This window comes from Ahaetulla prasina, chromosome 12, assembly GCF_028640845.1.
Source record: "Ahaetulla prasina isolate Xishuangbanna chromosome 12, ASM2864084v1, whole genome shotgun sequence".
NCBI classification, from domain to species: domain Eukaryota; kingdom Metazoa; phylum Chordata; class Lepidosauria; order Squamata; family Colubridae; genus Ahaetulla; species Ahaetulla prasina.
Genome location: NC_080550.1, coordinates 12,386,502 through 12,404,753, shown reverse-complemented (window position 1 = coordinate 12,404,753; position 18,252 = coordinate 12,386,502). Strand labels below are relative to the sequence as shown.

At 37.1% G+C, this 18,252-nt stretch overlaps 1 protein-coding gene across 2 annotated transcripts in view; it reads left to right on the top strand.

Moving 5' to 3' along the window:
* CEP89 (centrosomal protein 89) overlaps positions 1-18,252 on the top strand; it is a 41,423-nt gene that overhangs the window by 2,718 nt on the left and 20,453 nt on the right. The window contains exons 2-17 of one of the 2 annotated variants that reach the window (XM_058155342.1): positions 226-332; positions 1,952-2,113; positions 2,703-2,898; positions 3,886-3,979; positions 4,420-4,448; positions 5,731-5,782; positions 6,581-6,796; positions 8,175-8,317; positions 10,429-10,479; positions 10,689-10,772; positions 11,639-11,748; positions 12,213-12,328; positions 13,150-13,330; positions 13,661-13,828; positions 15,077-15,218; positions 16,143-16,232. In XM_058155342.1, the coding sequence (XP_058011325.1) occupies positions 226-332; positions 1,952-2,113; positions 2,703-2,898; positions 3,886-3,979; positions 4,420-4,448; positions 5,731-5,782; positions 6,581-6,796; positions 8,175-8,317; positions 10,429-10,479; positions 10,689-10,772; positions 11,639-11,748; positions 12,213-12,328; positions 13,150-13,330; positions 13,661-13,828; positions 15,077-15,218; positions 16,143-16,232 (1,941 nt within the window). The remainder of the gene's footprint in view (positions 1-225; positions 333-1,951; positions 2,114-2,702; positions 2,899-3,885; positions 3,980-4,419; positions 4,449-5,730; positions 5,783-6,580; positions 6,797-8,174; positions 8,318-10,428; positions 10,480-10,688; positions 10,773-11,638; positions 11,749-12,212; positions 12,329-13,149; positions 13,331-13,660; positions 13,829-15,076; positions 15,219-16,142; positions 16,233-18,252) is intronic. The other variant, XM_058155343.1, reaches the window with a different exon arrangement.

The window sequence follows — 18,252 nt, the reverse complement described above, 5'->3', positions numbered from 1 at the left end:
TATAAGAAAAGTTACAGTTGGTAGCTACAGAAATAACTAGTATTTTTGTGATGATGTTGTTGTTTTGTGCATCACATTCAAAACCATTTAGACTTACTGCATACATTAATTTGCATGTACATATTCCTCCCTTTCGTGTTATTAGTCCTTGTGCATGTACACATTTGTGTTTCTCCATTGTGTTAGTTCAATCATTGCCAACTAATTTTATTTTAAATTGTTTAGAAACATATAGCTCATGGCCTGATCCCTGCAGCTACCATAGCTCCTAAACCTGCTGTCCCCCGCACCCCTCCCCCTCGTAGTCCAAACCCTTCTCCAGAAAGGCCCAGGTAGGTTTTTCATCTCTTGATTTTCAGTCATGTAATAGAATTAATATTATTAATGGATATTTGAATATTTAGAATGGCTTTATCTTGCCTATACATTTGTATATACCAGACATATGTATGATTACATTTGAAAGAGAAACAGGTACCACATATTTGCATGTTATATACAGTATTTTCGGAGTATAACACGCTCCAGACTATAGGACACATCTACCTCTGCTTCCCAGCAATTTTGCCTCCTTGTAGCAAACAGCAAATAGCCTGCTTTACTTTCATTTTTGTTTTCAACATTGCTTGATTAGCACAAGAAAAAAAAATCTGCTCTCAGCAATTTACCTCCTCGCAGCAAGCAGCAGAGGCCCGCGCAGCAATAGGCAATGGCAATACCTGCAGCTTGAAACAGCTGAGAGTCGGGAACAATCAACTTGTGCTAATCAGGCTGTGCTGAAGCTGAAATGGGCTGTTTCTTCTTGCTGCTTGCTGCAAGGAGGTAAATTGCTGGGAGGCAGAGGCCAAAGAGTGGGGCCAGTGGGTGGCCAGGGCTACATTCGGTGTATAAGAGGCACCCAAATTAGGAGGGAAAAAAGTGTGTGTTATACTCTGAAAAATACGGTAGTTTAAAGAGGTTTTCGGCAGCATTGGAAACAGTCTACTTTATAGTATAAATATTGTTAGCTTGTCTTTGGAAATAGGAAAAAAGCCAGACTTTCTTTCAAGAATGTATAGATCATAGCCAGCTTAATATTATCATATAAGCTGCAGCTATGTCCTTATTATTTTTGTAGAGATTCCGACTCCTTCCATCACTAACAAATGTTGCTTTACTACTGCAGATAGCAATTATGCCTCCATCACTATCCAGTTATTTGGCACTTTTGAAAGGTGCTTGTATTGGCTCACTGTTGCGTCAGCTGGAATCCTCCTTTGCATGGGAGCGTTGTGGAGCATGTGCCTATGCAATAAAATGCAGCTGGAAATAGAGTATAAATGCCAGTGCAGCTGAAAGTAGGAAATGTGGCTTTCCCCAGTAAACTTTGCATTGCGGGTGAGATTAGAGTTTAGCTTACTAAAATTAAGAAATAATAAACTAAATGGATTGTTTTCATTACTCAAAAGAAAGGGATGGTATTATGGCTCAGTATTAAAATTGTCATTGATGAATCTTTTATTTCCAGTGGGTTGAATTGATTAAATCCAGCAGTGGATTTAGTAGATCCAATATAGGTGTTCAGTAGCATTGTGCAACACTTAACACAGCTTGCCATACTTTTCTATTGTAGAGAAACATTTCTTCTTTTGTTGTGTGTGTATTGTGGGTGTTTCTCTATTATTTCAGATAGTTGAAACCATGTCATGTTTTAATAGTCATATGTCGACAGGTCTCAGTACAATCTGGACCCCCCATGTAAACAGTTGCATAGCCTATTGAAAAATAGCTATATATAAAACTGGCTCTTTTCCTATTGTTGTCGAACGGAAACTCTACTAGATGCAGGAAGCAATTGTATTAAGATGCATGTTTTATTTAATTTAACTTCTATTTTGAACTCATGTTTTACCTTATCTTATCCCAGCCTCCTGATCCGTAATTTTTTTTTAAAAAAATTGGTTTTTTTCAGGTCTGCTTTAGCAGCCGCTATTCTTGTGACAACCTTAACCGGACGAACGGTTGCCATCCCTCAGCCTCGTCAGCGATCTCTTTCGGAGAGTGATGCCAGCTACTTACAAGATCAGGAAGACTGCATTGAACCATATGCCACTGTCACCGAGCTACGAATGAGGTAGAAAATATTGTCCATTTTGGCACACCTAATCCACTGGTATAAAATAATTTATTCCCCAGCAAGGAAATCTGAAGTTCCAACTTGATGGCTCGGTTCAAATGTAAACTGCAGTCTATGTGACTGCCACTTTTCTACATTTTGCTTTCTTCCCTTTTTTGTCTGCTACAAAATGATTCTAAAAATAACTACCTTTAGGGAGTCTAAATCTTGGAAACTGCATTTTATAAAAAGAAAGTTTCAGAATAAACATAATTCCCAAATTCTGAATATTGCAGCCAGTTGTAGTTTGTGTATTTCTTAAAACATCCTAAAAAAGCTTTCTTTGAAAATCACTTCTGATTCGAGATTGGCAAACATTCAGAAGAAATGTCTGACTAGTAAAAGCATTAATATGAGAAGCACTGTGAATTTTTAATTGGTTATAAAGTAGGATCCCTTTTGTTTTGTTGACTAGAAAGCATATCATGCAGAAAAACTAACTAACCCCCCCTATATTCTTTTAAAAAAACATTGAGTACTTAATATAATTATTTATAGTTAAATACATACTATATTGGATTGCACTTTTCGTATTTTCTGTTTATAGTCCAAATTGGAAGAATGATGATGACGAAAGGAATGCTGTGCAAACTTTGGAAGCATCTGAGAGTTGTTGTGAGGATGACATGGATACATTCACTTCTGACACAGAAAAAGAATCGGATCCCAACCGTCAAATTATTGATAAAAAAGAAAGCATGTGTCATAAGGTTATGTATGCTATGCCACATAAAATCAAACAGGTAAGCTTTCGACATTTTTCTTTTAGCTATCTGAACCCAAATGATAAGACTCCCCAGTCGTTGTTGTTTTCCCTGCAAATTTTATATTATGTGATCCTTTAGAGAATAATCATTTTTATTTTATTCCAGAAATTAAAATATAAACTTCAAAAAAAATTTAGACAGTTAACAGGTGATGCAACTGTAAAGTTAAACTTCAAAACCCTCTGGTAATAGTCTGTTATTGTGTTTAACTTTCACAAAGAGATTGGGGCATTCTTGTAGAGTAATCTGAGTTGTTCCAAAACAAGGGAGCAGCCGTCTAGTATGGCCACCTACGTCCCATAAGTGGTACCCAATATAGGAAAGGATCTTCAGCAGGTAATGTCTACTTACTTGCTTGGGATAGGGAATCTCATAAGATGGACCGGAGTTTTGTTTTGATATTAAGAGGTACCCTAAATCAGTAAGAGATTTTAAATACTTAATTGGCAATAGCACTTAGACTTATATACCTCTTCATAGCACTTTACAGAGTCAGCCTATTGCCCCCAACGATCTCCCTCCTCATTTTACCAACTTCGGAAGGATGGAAGGCTGAGTCCACCTTGAGCCGGTCAGGATCGAATTCCTGGCTGTGAACAGTTTTTATTGCAATAGTGCATTCTAACCACTGTGCCACCATAGCTCCTACTTTCCTTTCATTATCCATTAAAAATCGTCAGGAAATCATAGAGCATGTTGTTTCGTGGCTCAATTTGAGCACAAGGGATGCTTTCACAGGACATAAAAGGCTCAGGGGCTGGAGTTTGTCTTGTTTAATGTGCATTCAAGCACGTACATTGTACCCACTTACCCTATTTGTCCTTTGATATGTTTTTGGTTTTCCTCTTTTTAATCAATGTTCTGTTTTGCAATGACATTTTCAGCTGCTTAGAGCCTTTTGATAACATCAATTCCTATGTGGACTTCAAATTTATAAGGTGCATTGCAATATTTTTTACTTAGGAAAATCTCCCAGTATCTTCTAGTGCCAATGGTGAAGAAGATTCTTCTGTCTACGAGCCAAGTTGTCTCATCCAGCCAAAAGTTCAGGTTGAAGGTGAGAAATGAGCATTAGGATTAAAGAGAAGATAAATAAAGGTTTCTACCATCTGCTTCCCACCGTTAGTATGGTGTGTTGTTTGGTTTAGTACCGTTTAGACTCGGATAATTTTTCCCTCTGTGCGTGGGAAGACTGGATAGTTGACAGTGAGAAAGAGAGAACCTCAATTTAAATGAACAAGACAAGAATGATTACATTTTACATGTATTCCTTTTCATCTTTTTCCCTGCGTAGAGCAGAAAATATTTTTTTTATTGCACAAAACTCCATTTTTCTAATTTTGTACACTTGCTAAGATAATTGATTTAAGATAAATTAGAAACTAAACAAGATGAAACTAGACAGATCATAAAAGTTCAAGTTTGATGAGGAGCACTGAATTCCGTTTGATATATTTCTCCTTTATACCTAAAAACAAATACATTTTTATATTACAGAAATTGAACATCCTGGAGTGAGGTTTAAGGTAAGAACAGCATTAGATTTAGATTTAGATTTTAGATTTTATTAGATTTTTATACCACCCTTCTCCCGAAGGACTCGGGGCAGTTCACAGCCAAAATAAAACAATAAAATGTGCACAATAAAACAATAATTAAAAAACTTATTAAATATAAGGCCCAATTAAAATCCATTTAAAACCATAAAACCCCATAAAATTTACATCCAAATATTAAAACTACTAAAAATTTCTAAGCCAGTCCTGCGCGAATAAATAGGTATGTCTTCAACTCGCGGCGGAAGGTCCGAAGGTCAGGCAATTGACGGAGTCCTGGGGGAAGTTCATTCCAGAGGGTGGGGCCCCCCACAGAGAAGGCCCTTCCCCTGGGGGCCGCCAGCCAACATTGCTTGGCAGACGGCACCCTGAGGAGTCCCTCTCTGTGAGAGCGCACGGGTCGGTGGGAGGCAATCGGTAGCAGTAGGCGGTCCCATAAGTAAATTAACATTAAATTAAAATTATGTTCCGTGATTTCAGTTAAGGACAGATTTATATCTTCTCATTCCATATTTCTTATATTTCTTTAAGAAGTTCAGGAAAGATTGCATGGTCATCTTTTCACTTTTTTCTTCTTCCCCAGTTTCAACAGTTCTAGAAATTAGTCAAGTCTGAGACAATTATGCTCTACAACTATGTTGAGACTTGACAAATTATATGTGTCTGGGAAAGACTCTCGTAGCAGTTCTGTTCATCCAGTCCTCTATGATAAAAGTTGTACGTAGGTGTAATTCTTGCAATTTCAAACTTACTTGTAGCTCCAAGGATAATGATTGCCTTCTATTCTACAGGGAGGTGTTACTTATCTATATCTCTACAGCAGTGTTTGTCAGCTTTGGCAACTTGAACATATGTGCATTACATGCAGGCTGGAAAATTCTGGAAATTAATCTTCAGAGATTTTCATCTTCAAGCTGCTAAGATTGAAAAACAACAGATTTAGAATATCTTACTATGATAAAAAGATCCCAAGTCCTCCAATTAGCTGGAGTTGGGTGAAAGGTTAAACTGTACGCCTTCCATTTTTATTTGTCCCTTTTACGCATCATTCATTTTTATTGAAGTGATTGAATCTGGAATTTTTTTAAAAAAAAGTACATTTACATTTTTAAAAGAACTTTCTAAGTTAGAACTAAAGAACATCAATTTTTAAATGTTTGGTGTATAGCTTCTGGAATAGTTGCTGATATTTTGTTGTTGAAAATGAGGGGTCCTACAAGAAATTAGGTTAAATATTTTGTTCCATTTCTAGGGCAACAACTCAGGTGAAACTCCCCTGAATGAAAAACCACCTTTGTCTTCAGGTACAAACTCTCTAAATTTAAGTTTAGTGTAAATAAGTTGTGTTGGATTCTACAGAATAGGTTGAGTGTAGTTCTGAACCATAATTTAACTTAACAAGAATTTGGGACTTGTTCGTTTCCCCATGTCGTTAACATAAGCTACTTTTGAGATTTAGGATATTGCTAAACTGTGGAATCTAAAATGGAAATGGAGGGTTTTATACTAGAGTGGTGCAGTATTTTGATTTCATAAATAAATTGGTGCTTTGAAATGTTCCCCAGACTTTCTGCAACTCATATAACGAAATGCATCTTTTCCTGAGATCATATTATAGTTATAGAAGGCAGCTGTGGAATCCCAGAAAAAGTTAAAGCTGCTTTAAGGAGTTGCTATGTGTGCTAGAAAAATATTTTATGTTCCCTGCAGCTTTTTTTCCCCTGCTTTTAACTCCAAAGTACTGCACTCTGTATATTTTGTATTAATAATAGCCCCTGCCTTGGATATACATCCATTCTCACTATAAGATTTTTTGAGGGTGAAGAAATGGTAATTGTTGCCCACAAAATAAAAACATAAAAATCTGTTGCAGTTTGCAATTGAATTAAGATATGTCTTATATAACTTTAATAATTATTAATCTTATAAAGTATCTTCAAGCTACTGGAGTGGATTAAGTAGTCATTTCTGTTGAGATAAAGCCTTATCATGAATGCAAAATGCCTGCTTCTAAATAAAGATTCTTAGAGTACAGCCGTTTTACCAAAAGGTTTGCATATATTTATGTGACTGATAAATATTTTATTTCATTTCTTGGGTAGATGCAGTCCTCCACAGAAAACAGGAACAGATGGTTCTCCCCAGAGAGACGTTCCAGAAATTAAAAGAACAACATTGGCATCTAAACAATGCAAACCAGACCTTGTTTTCCGAACTTGAACGGTTAAAGCAGTTAATGAAGGAACTCCAATTAAAAATTAAGAAACTGGAAAAAGAGAACAGACAGTTTAAGGAAAAGCAGAATTCGCACAGTGAAGGTGCAAAGGAATCTATGTTCTTTAAATATAATTTATTGTGTTCATATGAGAGAGAATGAAACTATATAGGTGGGAATCGAGGGAAGAACAGTTGAACTTTAATCATTCTCCATGTACCATTATTTAATGTATCTGGCAAACTTAGGAAAGATATGGGGAAAACGGTAAGTTAGAATGTATTTAACTGGAGCTGGAACTAATTGAGATTATGAAAGTAAATGGTAATTTTTTGTATCATATTTTAGAAAGTACGTTAGAAATCATCAGTACCTTAGAAAAATCGAGTTAATAATCTGACGTTTCAGAATTTGTCTTCTAATAAATGCATTTCTGAATGAGCAGATCAATTGGATTGTTTGGGAAAAAAATCCCATGTTGCTGTGAGTTCCTCTGCTGGGTCCAGGGTTTTTTTTGTTTTTGTTTTTTGTAGATTCACTTGAAAGTGCTTTTATGCACTGCCTCGGATCTTGCGGCCGGCATTTGAAGTACACTGATCTAACTTGTCATTCCAGTTTCCCCCCTCAGGATAGGATTCTTTGAAGCATGTCATAAAATATCAAGGACGTTTGAGCCAGGTTGCCTTTGATGGTTTCATCCTCCCCAAAATGAGGACATCATCGTCACATGTTAGTTGTAATGGAACACTCTGCACCTTATTCTCACTAGATTTAGATTTAGGCTATTTTTTTAATGCAATTTCTAAAATATCCATCCAGGCAGGTTTGATCTTCAGGACCTAGGAGTGGGTTTCTAGGGTCTTATGCAGAGATTTTTTTTTTTCCATAATCTGCTGCCTGATCCTTTAATTGGATCTACCTAGTACCTTCTTCATATAAAGTAACTGCTGTTGTTATTAACCTGTGGTCCCAAGTTACATGCATAGATTTTGTCATGCGGTCCTTTGGATTTGCATTATATTTTATAGCCTGCACCATTATTATTATTATTATTATTATTTATTACATTTTTATACCGCCCTTCTCCCGAAGGACTCAGGCCAGAAATAAAATACAAAATATGTACAGTTAAAAACAAATTAAAACACAGCAAAATTACGAAATCGGCTGATAATTAAAATTAAATTTAAAATATGTAGCTTTGTAGCTTTCATGATTTAGTCCTGACTATGAATATTCTCGTTTATACAATCTAGCAGCAAACTAGGCATATTAAATTGCCATATATAGCTGGTGAATTGCATTTTGTTTGGGGATTCCTAGTTGTAACAGGTGAATTTTAAACAGTTTTAGGGAATCATCATATCTTTAAAGAAGTTCAATTTTATCATACAGCATTCGGCTTCAGTTAGATTTTGGAGATGTTTTAGCAATATGCGCATCAGTATAAAATGTAATATTTTTTTTTTGTATTAATCCAGAGGAAGGTGCAGAATTGCTGTTGTTAAGAAAACAAGCCCAGGAACTAGTAGATGAAAATGATAGCTTGAAAATGACTGTTCATCGCTTAAATGCAGAACTGAGTCGTTACCAAACAAAGTACAGACCAATTTCACCCAATGAGGTAATGTTCACTCTCAAGATTGTTTATAATATAGTATCTTTAGTGTTTAAGCATTCCCAGTTTATTGGTTCTAGTTTTAAAAAGACATTAGCCTCTCTTTAGCAAGAAGTATATCCTTTACTGCAGTGTTCTAGCTTGGGTATCATAGACCCTCCTTTCCAATGTGACTACAAGAAAGGCTTTCAAAATTTTCCTCCATGTTGTTATTATTGTTAGTGATAGTTGCTGTTATTTTTAATAATACTTTTTCCCATTATTGTAATTTTTACAGCCATTTACAGTCACCTTCCATCACCCACACAATAAAAGTAAACGTATAAATTTAACAGAGTCATTAAAATAGTGAAGAGAAGAAAAATGTAACCAAACACCTGTCTTTAATGCAACATTAATACAGAGAAGTAAATCTCAAAACAACACATAGGACATTGCACACTGGAACAACTAGACACAAGGACAGTTTTTGCTCCCATGCCATTACTGTGCTAACCAACTAATTCCCATAACACTGTCAAACTATTTAGTAAGACTGTATTACTATTATTCTTCTCATCTTTCCTATTGCCTATCTCCTTTTCTACTTATGACTATAACTTTGTTGCTTGTACCTTTACGATTTATATTGTTTTATTTAGTTTTCTAGTATGATTTATGTTGATTGCTTATTTAGTATCCTACGACTATCACTAAGTGTTGCATATTATGATTTATGATGAACGTATTTTTATGATGACTATGATCATGATTTAGCACCTATAGCTTTATGTACACAGAGCTTATGCACCAAAGACAAATTCCTTGTGTGTCCAATCACATTTGGCCAATAAAGAATTCTAATCTTTAGCAGGTGGCCTCAAAGTTTAGTTATAGTACCAACTATGTACTATAGTTTTGTAGCATTTCATGAATTTCTGGAGAGAGAGAGAGTATTCCTGTAATGGTATGTGAGATTGAGCTTGGGAGGCAAGGCAGAAACATGACCAAGGGGATGTCAGAGAAAAGACATCTGAGCCTCTTGCCTTGCCTGAATTCTTGTGGTGGGCTCAGCTGCCTTTTATCTGACTGGTCCCTTGGCTGTGTGTCTGCCCTGTCTCTCAAGGTAATGTACCATCACAATCCCAAATTTCACTGCCATCAGAGAGAGATCCTGTCCTCATGGAACTGGAATATGGCATCCTGGTTTTCAGGAATAGAATAGAATAGAATAGAATAGACCTTACCTTAGAGGTCTTCTAGTCCAACCCCCTTCTTAGGCAGGAAACCCTACACTACTTCAGACAAATGGTTATCCAACCTCTTCTTAAAAACTTCCAGTGTTGAAGCATTCACCACTTCTGGAGGCAAGTTGTTCCACTGATTAATTGTTCTAACGGTCAAGAAATTTCTCCCTAGTTCTAAGTTGCTTCTCTCCTTGATTAGTTTCCACCCATTGCTTCTTGTTCTACCCTCGGGTGCTTTGGAGAATAGCTTAACTCCCTCTTCTTTGTGGCAGCCCCTGAAATATTGGAACACTGCTATCATGCCTTCCCTAGTCCTTCTTTTAATTAAACTAGACGTACCCCGTTCCTGCAACTGTTCTTCTTATGTTTCAGCCTCCAGTCCCCTAATCCTCTTTGCTGCTCTTCTCTGCACTTTTTCTAGAGTCTTCGTATCTTTACATCATGGCGACCAATGTTGGTGATCAAACCAGAGTGTAATGATGATAGCAATTCCCATGTATCCTGTTTATTGCTCATCCTTATTATGTCTTGACTCTTTAAAGTAGTAGTACCTTTTTTCAGACAAAAAGTCTGAAAAAGAGTTCTCTGCTTCAGCAGAAAGGGAAGATACAATGCGTGCTTGACCGCTCAACTATTTCTATCAAATCATTTACAAAGCATATAAACTCTTAATGGTTGCATCCTTGCATATTTGCTTAATAAAGATTATTCATTATAGTTTTTGTTCCTTTCCACTTTCAATTAATTTTAATAGGAAATTAATTCAGGTGTCTGAAGTTTTAGTTATATAAGTCTGGTTGTGATCTTTTTTTTTTTTTAAAAAAGACTTCCTTAATACATAGGTACATGAGGTTGTTGGTACTAATCTATTTTATATTTTTACTATCTTAGAGTGTAAAGTTTGGAAGTCTGCCAATGAAAAAGCCAATACCGCCATGGCTGGTAAGTAAGTTAACCATTTTCATTTTATAGCACCTGATATGTTCACTGTTATCTGTTTCCAAATTGTAGGGAATTAATTACCTTACTGACATCTTACAGTAAAATCTTAAAACGTTGTTATTTGATTAGATAATCTTCACTAAAATGTTTAAAGTCTAATGCTACTACATATTTTAATGGGTTGAAGTTTCCTTCTTTATTTTGTTCAGCTGGACATGAAATATTTATCCCCTCTCCTATTGGCATATGAAGACCGAATGAAGGAAAAGGACGAGTTGATTCTAGAGCATGAGGCAAGTTGACAGCTCTGTATTTTAAAGTCTGTGCGATGATTTTTGCAAGTCAGTGCTGCCAAGTGTTCAAATACACAATAAGATAGAAAATAAAATACATGATTCTTATACATAAAAACTAAGTGGTTATCAGGAAAATATCAGGCTGTTTTCTTTCACTTTAGGAGAACTATAGTCCAAGGTTTATCGTGGCTAAGACACTGAGCTTGTCAATCAGAAAGGTCGGCAGTTTGAATCCCTAGTACAGGTCTCCTGCATGAGTAGGGGGTTGGACTATATGACCTCCAAGGTCCCTTCCAACTCTGTTTCTGTTAGCTAATCTGCTGTTTAAGAGGGACTACTCTTAAATTACACACACACATTAACGACCCTATAATCTCTTGAACCAGGTGACTAAATCGAGCTGAGCATTTACTGGCTGGATTCCCTTCCTGATGCCTATGTGCAGCTCACAGCAGATATTTTCTCTTTCCACCCAGAGAGAGAAATATCTGCTGCTATCTATTACCGCACAGCCTCCTGATTGTGAGGCAAGAGCTCTACTTCTAGGCCATCACATCTCTTACCTAGTCTTAAATTTTATATAAACGGACCTTATTTCCTCTCCTCAGTTAGTCCTTTATCATTTTTTTTAAAAAATTGGCTATTTCCTCTCTGCTAAAGTCCACATTTTATTTATAGTTCTGATATAAACTCTGATTGTAGCAAACAAGTGTGATTATCTGTTGGGATATTCAAAAGACAATATATTTTTCTGTAATTACTCAACTTCATGAATCCCATATGGATGATCTTCCTTGTCGGAAAGCCAAATTTGTAATTAACATGGTGAATATATGTTTTGTTTTGTTTTGCTTTTCCTTCAGGAAAGCATGAAGATGTTTAAAGCACAAGTGGAAGAACTAGTGAAGGAAAATGAACAGTTACACCAAAAATTAACTAAAAATACTAGTACTTTTATTAGTACCAAAGAATGGTAAGGGTACTATTATTTGAACCTCTTAGATAGTTCCTTTATTGTAATTTGTTTATAAAAACCGACGCAATAACTTTTAGTTATATTAAATCCTGTAAAAATTCAATGTTTAAATAAGTAGGAATAATTTGATCAGTATACATTGCATTGTATTAAACTTATTTTTAAGCTTAAAATAGCTATTGTTATTATTAAGTAGCTATATTTTCTTAGTGAAACCCTACCATACCTGATAGCAGAACAGAAACAACACATGCCAATAATGCTCTCCTAAGAGAAATACCAGACTTTGCCTAGAAAAATGTAATTATTTGCAATGTAGTACCTATATAGAGATTTCTCCCATAGAACACATATATTCTAAACGCATTTTGGTTTATTTTATTATTACCATTTCTTATTTTGAACTCTTTGCAGAAAGGTTTCAGCATTATTTCAGATTTCAGATCAATGTTCCTTTACAGGCAGCATATGCAAAGTCAAGCCAAACTTGTCCTGGAGGAAAATAGAGTGTTAATGGAACAGCTTAAAATACAAGAAACCAAAATAAATGATGCCATCAATCAACATGTTAAAGAAGGTGAAATAAATTTGTCACTGCATGCAACAAATGTGAATAGAGAGATATCAATTTTACCTCCAAAGGTAAAAGTTTTGTAAGCCTGTTTATAATTACCAGTGTTGATAATCGGTGACTACTATCAATTCAGCCACGAAACCTTTTCAGATTTATTTTGGTTTGTAATACTTCATAAAACTTGCCAGTAGTTGATGATTTAATTTTAATATGGTACACATCCAGGGTTCATCATGATGAAATGAAAATGGCTATCAACCAGAACCTGAAAAATAACATTGCGCCGTGCATATGTTTGCATTCATTTGCAAGTCAGTGTCATTAGCAATATAAAAGAGACAAAATAAAAGTTTAGAGTTAGAGACGGTTATTTTTTCGCTGTAGTTGCTAGTCCTGAGTATTTGCAGATTTAATGAGATTTATATTTGACAGCAGCTTAACAAGTTGCCCTGACATTACAAACTTGTGAAAAGGAAGCTTTTGTAGGATAGGGAAGGGTAGGGTAGGGTTGGATAGAGCTGGAAGGGATCTTGGAGGTCTTCTAGTCCAGCCCCCCTGCTCAAGCAGGAGAACCTATACAATCTCAGATAAGTGGCTGTCCAGTCTCTTCTTAAAAACTTCCAGTGATGGATCATCCACAATTTCTGAAGGCAAGCTGTTCCAAGCAAGTAATACTGCAAATTAACATGTGTAAGAATCCCTCGACTGGAATCAAAAAGTGTCCATTTGAACAAACAAAAATTGTGATTTGATTTTCTCTCAGAATAACACTTTTTTCCTGCCCAAATGTTTTGAAATTTGGGCGATTCATAATTTTGGTCTAGTTTCCAAACTGACCAAGCAGCTCGTTACTCTGGAAACCGAAAAACAAAACCAAGAAGTGGAGATGAAAGATTGTCAGAAAAAGCTGAAAGAATTATATTCTGCAAACAAAGAATTAAAGGCCAGAGTTAGCGATTACATAACAGCAGAAGAGCACATTGCCTTGGAAAATAAATTTAAAAAGTAAGTGTCTGATGATAAAAGTCCCATTCTTCTCAGTGGCTTTTATGTACTTTTTACAATAGTTTGCCATTTTCATGTCTAGGTATCACACTTTCAGCTTTTGACTTTGTGAAACGGGTTCTTACTGTATGCCAAATGTTTTAGTTTAAGTAATTAATTCATTAAGTGCCTTGTAGCTGCAAGCTTTTAACATTTGCAGCGCTTGCCATGTTGTCAGAAATATGTATTTTTTTTCACCCCTAAATCAACTGTAATTGACTTGTTCATTTCTACATGTTATGAAGATGGATGCCTTGGTTTGCTGCCCGGTTTTCATTATTATTTCTATAGCCAGTTGCAGATGGAACAGGAAAAGAGAGAGATGGAGACCCAGAAACTAGTGAAAAAACTCGCCTCTCTTCAAGCAGAAACGAAGAGCCTGTTTCTCGAGAAAAATGACCTGGCGGCAGAAAACAAGGCATTAGAAGCTGAGCTAGAAATGGCACAGAAGACTAAAAGGTTGACTTATTTTTGATCTTGTGTTTTTGTCTCCCTTTTGCAGCCTCTCAAAAAGACAGTTTTTGGTCACTGGACCAGGGGTGAAATCCAGCAGGTTCTGACAGGTTCTGGAGAACCGGTAGCGGAAATTTTGAGTAGTTCAGAGAACTGGCAAATACCACCTCTGGTTGGCTCCAGAGTAGGGTGGGAATGGGGATTTTCAATATGCTTCCCCCAGGAGTGGGGAGGGAATGGGGATTTTGCAGTATCCTTCTGCCACGCCCACCAAGCCACGCCCACCAAGCCATGCCCACAGAACCCATAGTAAAAAAAATTGGATTTCACCACTGCACTTGACATGCAGGTGGTCTGCTTCTTTTAAAATACTGAAAGCTTTTTCAGATTGAATTTAATATAATAATCAAAGTAAACCTAATATTTGTTTTAAATTAGGTTCATCTTCGCAGTCATCATAGCTGAGAAAAAGGTTTTTAAAAGTTGTCCTCTTTCTCTTGGTCCACTACTTTTCTTCCCCTTATACAGGTTGTCCTCGACTTAACAAAAGTTCATTTAGTAACCGTTCAAAGTTACAGCGACCCTGAAAAAAAGGACTTATGACCATTTTTCACACTTATGACCACTGCAGCATCTCCATAGTCATATGATCCAAATCTGGATGCTTGGCAACCAACTCGTATTTATGACGGTTGCAGTGTCTCAAGGTCATGCGGTTACTTTTTGTGACCTTCTGACAAAGTCTATGGGGGAGCCAGATTCACTTTACAGTTGTGTTGCTAACTTAACAGCTGTGGCAAGAAAGGTCGCAAAATGGGGCAAAACTCACTTAACTGTCTCACTTAGCAACAGAAAGTTTAGGCTCAATTGTGGTCATAAGCAGAGAACTATCTGTAGTAAGTCTGGCACTTTCCTTACAGTCTTTTCCCAAAGCCTACTACTGCTACTTTTATTAGTACCAAAGAATGGTAAGGGTACTATTATTTGAACTGGTTAGATGCCGGTAGTTTATTTATGGTAATTCATTTATAAAAACCTACTTAATGACTTTAGTTATATTAAATCCTGTAAAAATAAAAGTATCCTGTTTCAGTGGACATTTGATGACTGATTCTTTTCATCGTTTGGTTGAGGTGCTAACCCAAGTATAATTTACCAGCAATTTCTTTGTGAATCTCAATTCCCAATATTGAATTAAAATAAAGTTGAATTGCTGCCTAAGAGATTTTTCTGCTTTTTATCAAAACCACGCAGGCAGTCGCAGAAGCAGATCAGTCTTCTGAAGCAGCACTTGGAAGAAACAATGGAAAAGGAAATGGCTGCCCACCAATATCTAGTGAATATGATCAGCTTGGCAGAAAATATAACTCAAGAACGTGATCAGCTTTTAAACCTGGTAATCAAACGAATCAAAGATACATTTAGTTTATTTAAGGAGCAAAAGCATGGGTGACTTTGGGGCAGTCATTCTCTCTGCCCAACTCACCTCACAGGGTTGTTGCAGGGAAAATGGGAAGAGGAAGGTTTGTGTTCACCACCTTGAGTTATTTGTAAAAATAATAAAGGCAGGATATAAATAAAGAAAAATATATTACATTGTCTAAAACGATCTCAAGTAGCTGGTTTTATGAAGGACTTCTGGATAATAGAGAGCTTTTGTCAGCTTCAGGGGGTCTCCAACCTTGGCAATTTTAGGACTTGTGGACTTCAATTCCCAGAGTTCCTGGGAATTGAAGTCCACAAGTCTTAAAGTTGCCAAGGTTGGAGACCCCTGAGCTAGATAACACTGGGTAGAGGACTGTGATTTAAAGTAGGTTCTTATCCAATCTCTGAACTTAACCTGGGAACTTTAGTAGAATTAACTTTTGGTCAGGGTTCCCACAGATGCCCTAATTAAATCATGAGCTTCGAGCCAAGCTTCAAAAGAAATCCAGTTATTTTTTAGGAACTTCATGTCTGCACGTTCCAGGTGAAGGTAACGTAAATTACACATTCCATGTAATTTATGCCCCAATCATGATCCTGTTTCCCCACTTCCCCCCAGGGTGTGTCATTAGTCACATTCACCAACAGAGCAATTTCGTGGATTGAAGAGATCGCACCCCTCCGGCTGCTGTGGGTAACCCTGGGAGAGAGGGTTGAGAGAGAGATGTCTGGAATGTGTTCCTGTCTTTGGCTTCCATGCTGCTTCATCGGTTTCCCATCCCCCTTGTCTATGGCAACTTGAGAGCAGGCCAGGGATACTTTGCGAGTTAACAGTTTCCCCCCTAAAGAGGAAAATCTTTTGGGAACTCACAAATATCTTTTCTGATTTCCCTAGGCCAGTTGTTTGGAGAAAGAGAAGGACGGCGTTCTCAACAAAATAATAGAAGGAAATGTACGTCTAGGAAAATTAGAAGAGAAAGTCAAGGTAAGCACATCCTTTTAAATATCTGCGGGATCCATAGTATGATATCCATTACTGATTTTTCAGAGCGGACTCAGAAACATAAGCTTTTATGAAAACATGGAAGTAGGGCAGATTAGAGAACATGTCACTCTAGACAAAAGAGGCTATTTTGTGGCCAGATCATCCTTGGAACCTCTCAAACTGTTTTTTTTTCCCCCCAGTTCAGAGTTACTTTTGGAAATTGCCAAATCTTCCCTGGAATGGCCTAGTCCAGAAATGGGCTCAGCATGGCTGGGAATATTTTGTACATCTGTATCCATAACAAACATCACACCGTTCACTCTTATTTCACAAGGCTGGGAATGGATAGTGCTGGTGTTTTAATTGTATGCAGATACACACACACACACACACACACACACATATATATATGAGCGGTGGCTCAGGGGCTAGTATGTTGAGCTTGTCGATCGAAAGGTCGGCAGCTCAGCGGTTCGAATCCCTAGTGCTGCCGTGTAACGGGGTGAGCTCCCGTTACTTGTCCCAGCTTCTGCCAACCTAGCAGTTTCGAAAGCACGTAAAAATGCAAGTAGAAAAAATAGGGACCACCTTTGGTGGGAAGGTAACAGCGTTCTGTGCGCCCTTGGCGTTGAGTCATGCCAGCCACATGACCACGGAGACGTCTTCGGACAGCGCTGGCTCTTCGGCTTTGAAACGGAGATGAGCACCACCCCCTAGAATCGGCAACGACTAGCACGGATGTGCGAGGGAACCTTTACCTTTACCTTTACCTTTATACATCTATTCCCAGTTTGTCAAGACATGGCTACTTACTAACGAGTCAGGTGAAACAATGTCAAGCTTTTCCATTACCCTTTTACCATTACAAGACGAAATTGAGCATCTGAGTTCTGAATGATGCTTCAGCTGTTTTGACAAAGAAGACAGACATCCCCTTTTTCTGTTGCCCCCACAATCTTTTGTATCTTTTCTTTTCATGTACACCAAGAGCCTATGCACCAAAGACAAATTCCTTGTGTGTCCAATCACACTTGGCCAATAAAGAATTCTAATCTTCAAAATAATTTTGCACCTAAATCGATTTCGATTTATACAGTAATGTTTACTCCATTCATTTGCTAATCATGGTGGTAGTTTTGAACGTACACTGATGCAGGTGTTGTACTGTTGTTTTCCTGTTATAGATCCCTGCAACCAAATAAAAAAATAAAAAAAAATCTGAAATACATTTAATGACTTGAACATGAGAAGCAAAAGTCTGCTTAGTTTGGCATTGCCAGAGTGGTCAGTCAGATGCTCTTAGGAAATCACAAGCAGGATATGGAATGTATCTTTCTGTGTGCTTGTTGCTTTCCAGCTACCCGTATTTTTTGAAGTATAAAATGCACTTTAGTTTTTTGGGGGGAAAATAAGAAAAAAGCTGATTGGCAGATGGATCGGCCTCCCGGAATACCCCCAATCAGCTGTTGCAAGAGGTGAATTTTAGCAACAGGTTCCTTGGTTGTGAGCTCTGTGCCTTGCTTTTTTTTTTTTTCCTGCCTCTGAAAGCCTCCAAAACAGAGCTTCAGAAAAAAAGCCTCTGAAGCTCTGTTTGGGGGCTTCTTTTCTGAAGCTCTGTTTGGAGGCTTTTTTTCTGAAGCTGTGTTTGGGGACTTCTTTTCTGAAGCTTTGTTTCTGATGCTTTTTTCTTTTTTGAGAAGCTGGGCAGGGCTACATTCGGAGTATAAGAGGCACCCAGATTTTCACCCTCTTTTTGGGGGAAAAAAGGTGTGTCTTATACTCCAAAAAATATGGTACCTACCAAATTATTTTGAAATGTCTCCTAATGTGATTGTTAACTTGTTCCTTCCTTCAGGAAATACGATCCGTTTACCCTAAAACCTTTTTGGGAGGATTTTAATTTTATTGAGTTTAAAATGCTGTTCTAAAAGGTATTTTTATATCAATCATTTTTGAGGAATCTTACCATTCTTAACATTAACATCTTTATATTTGCCATGAGGACACATTTGGAGCAAGA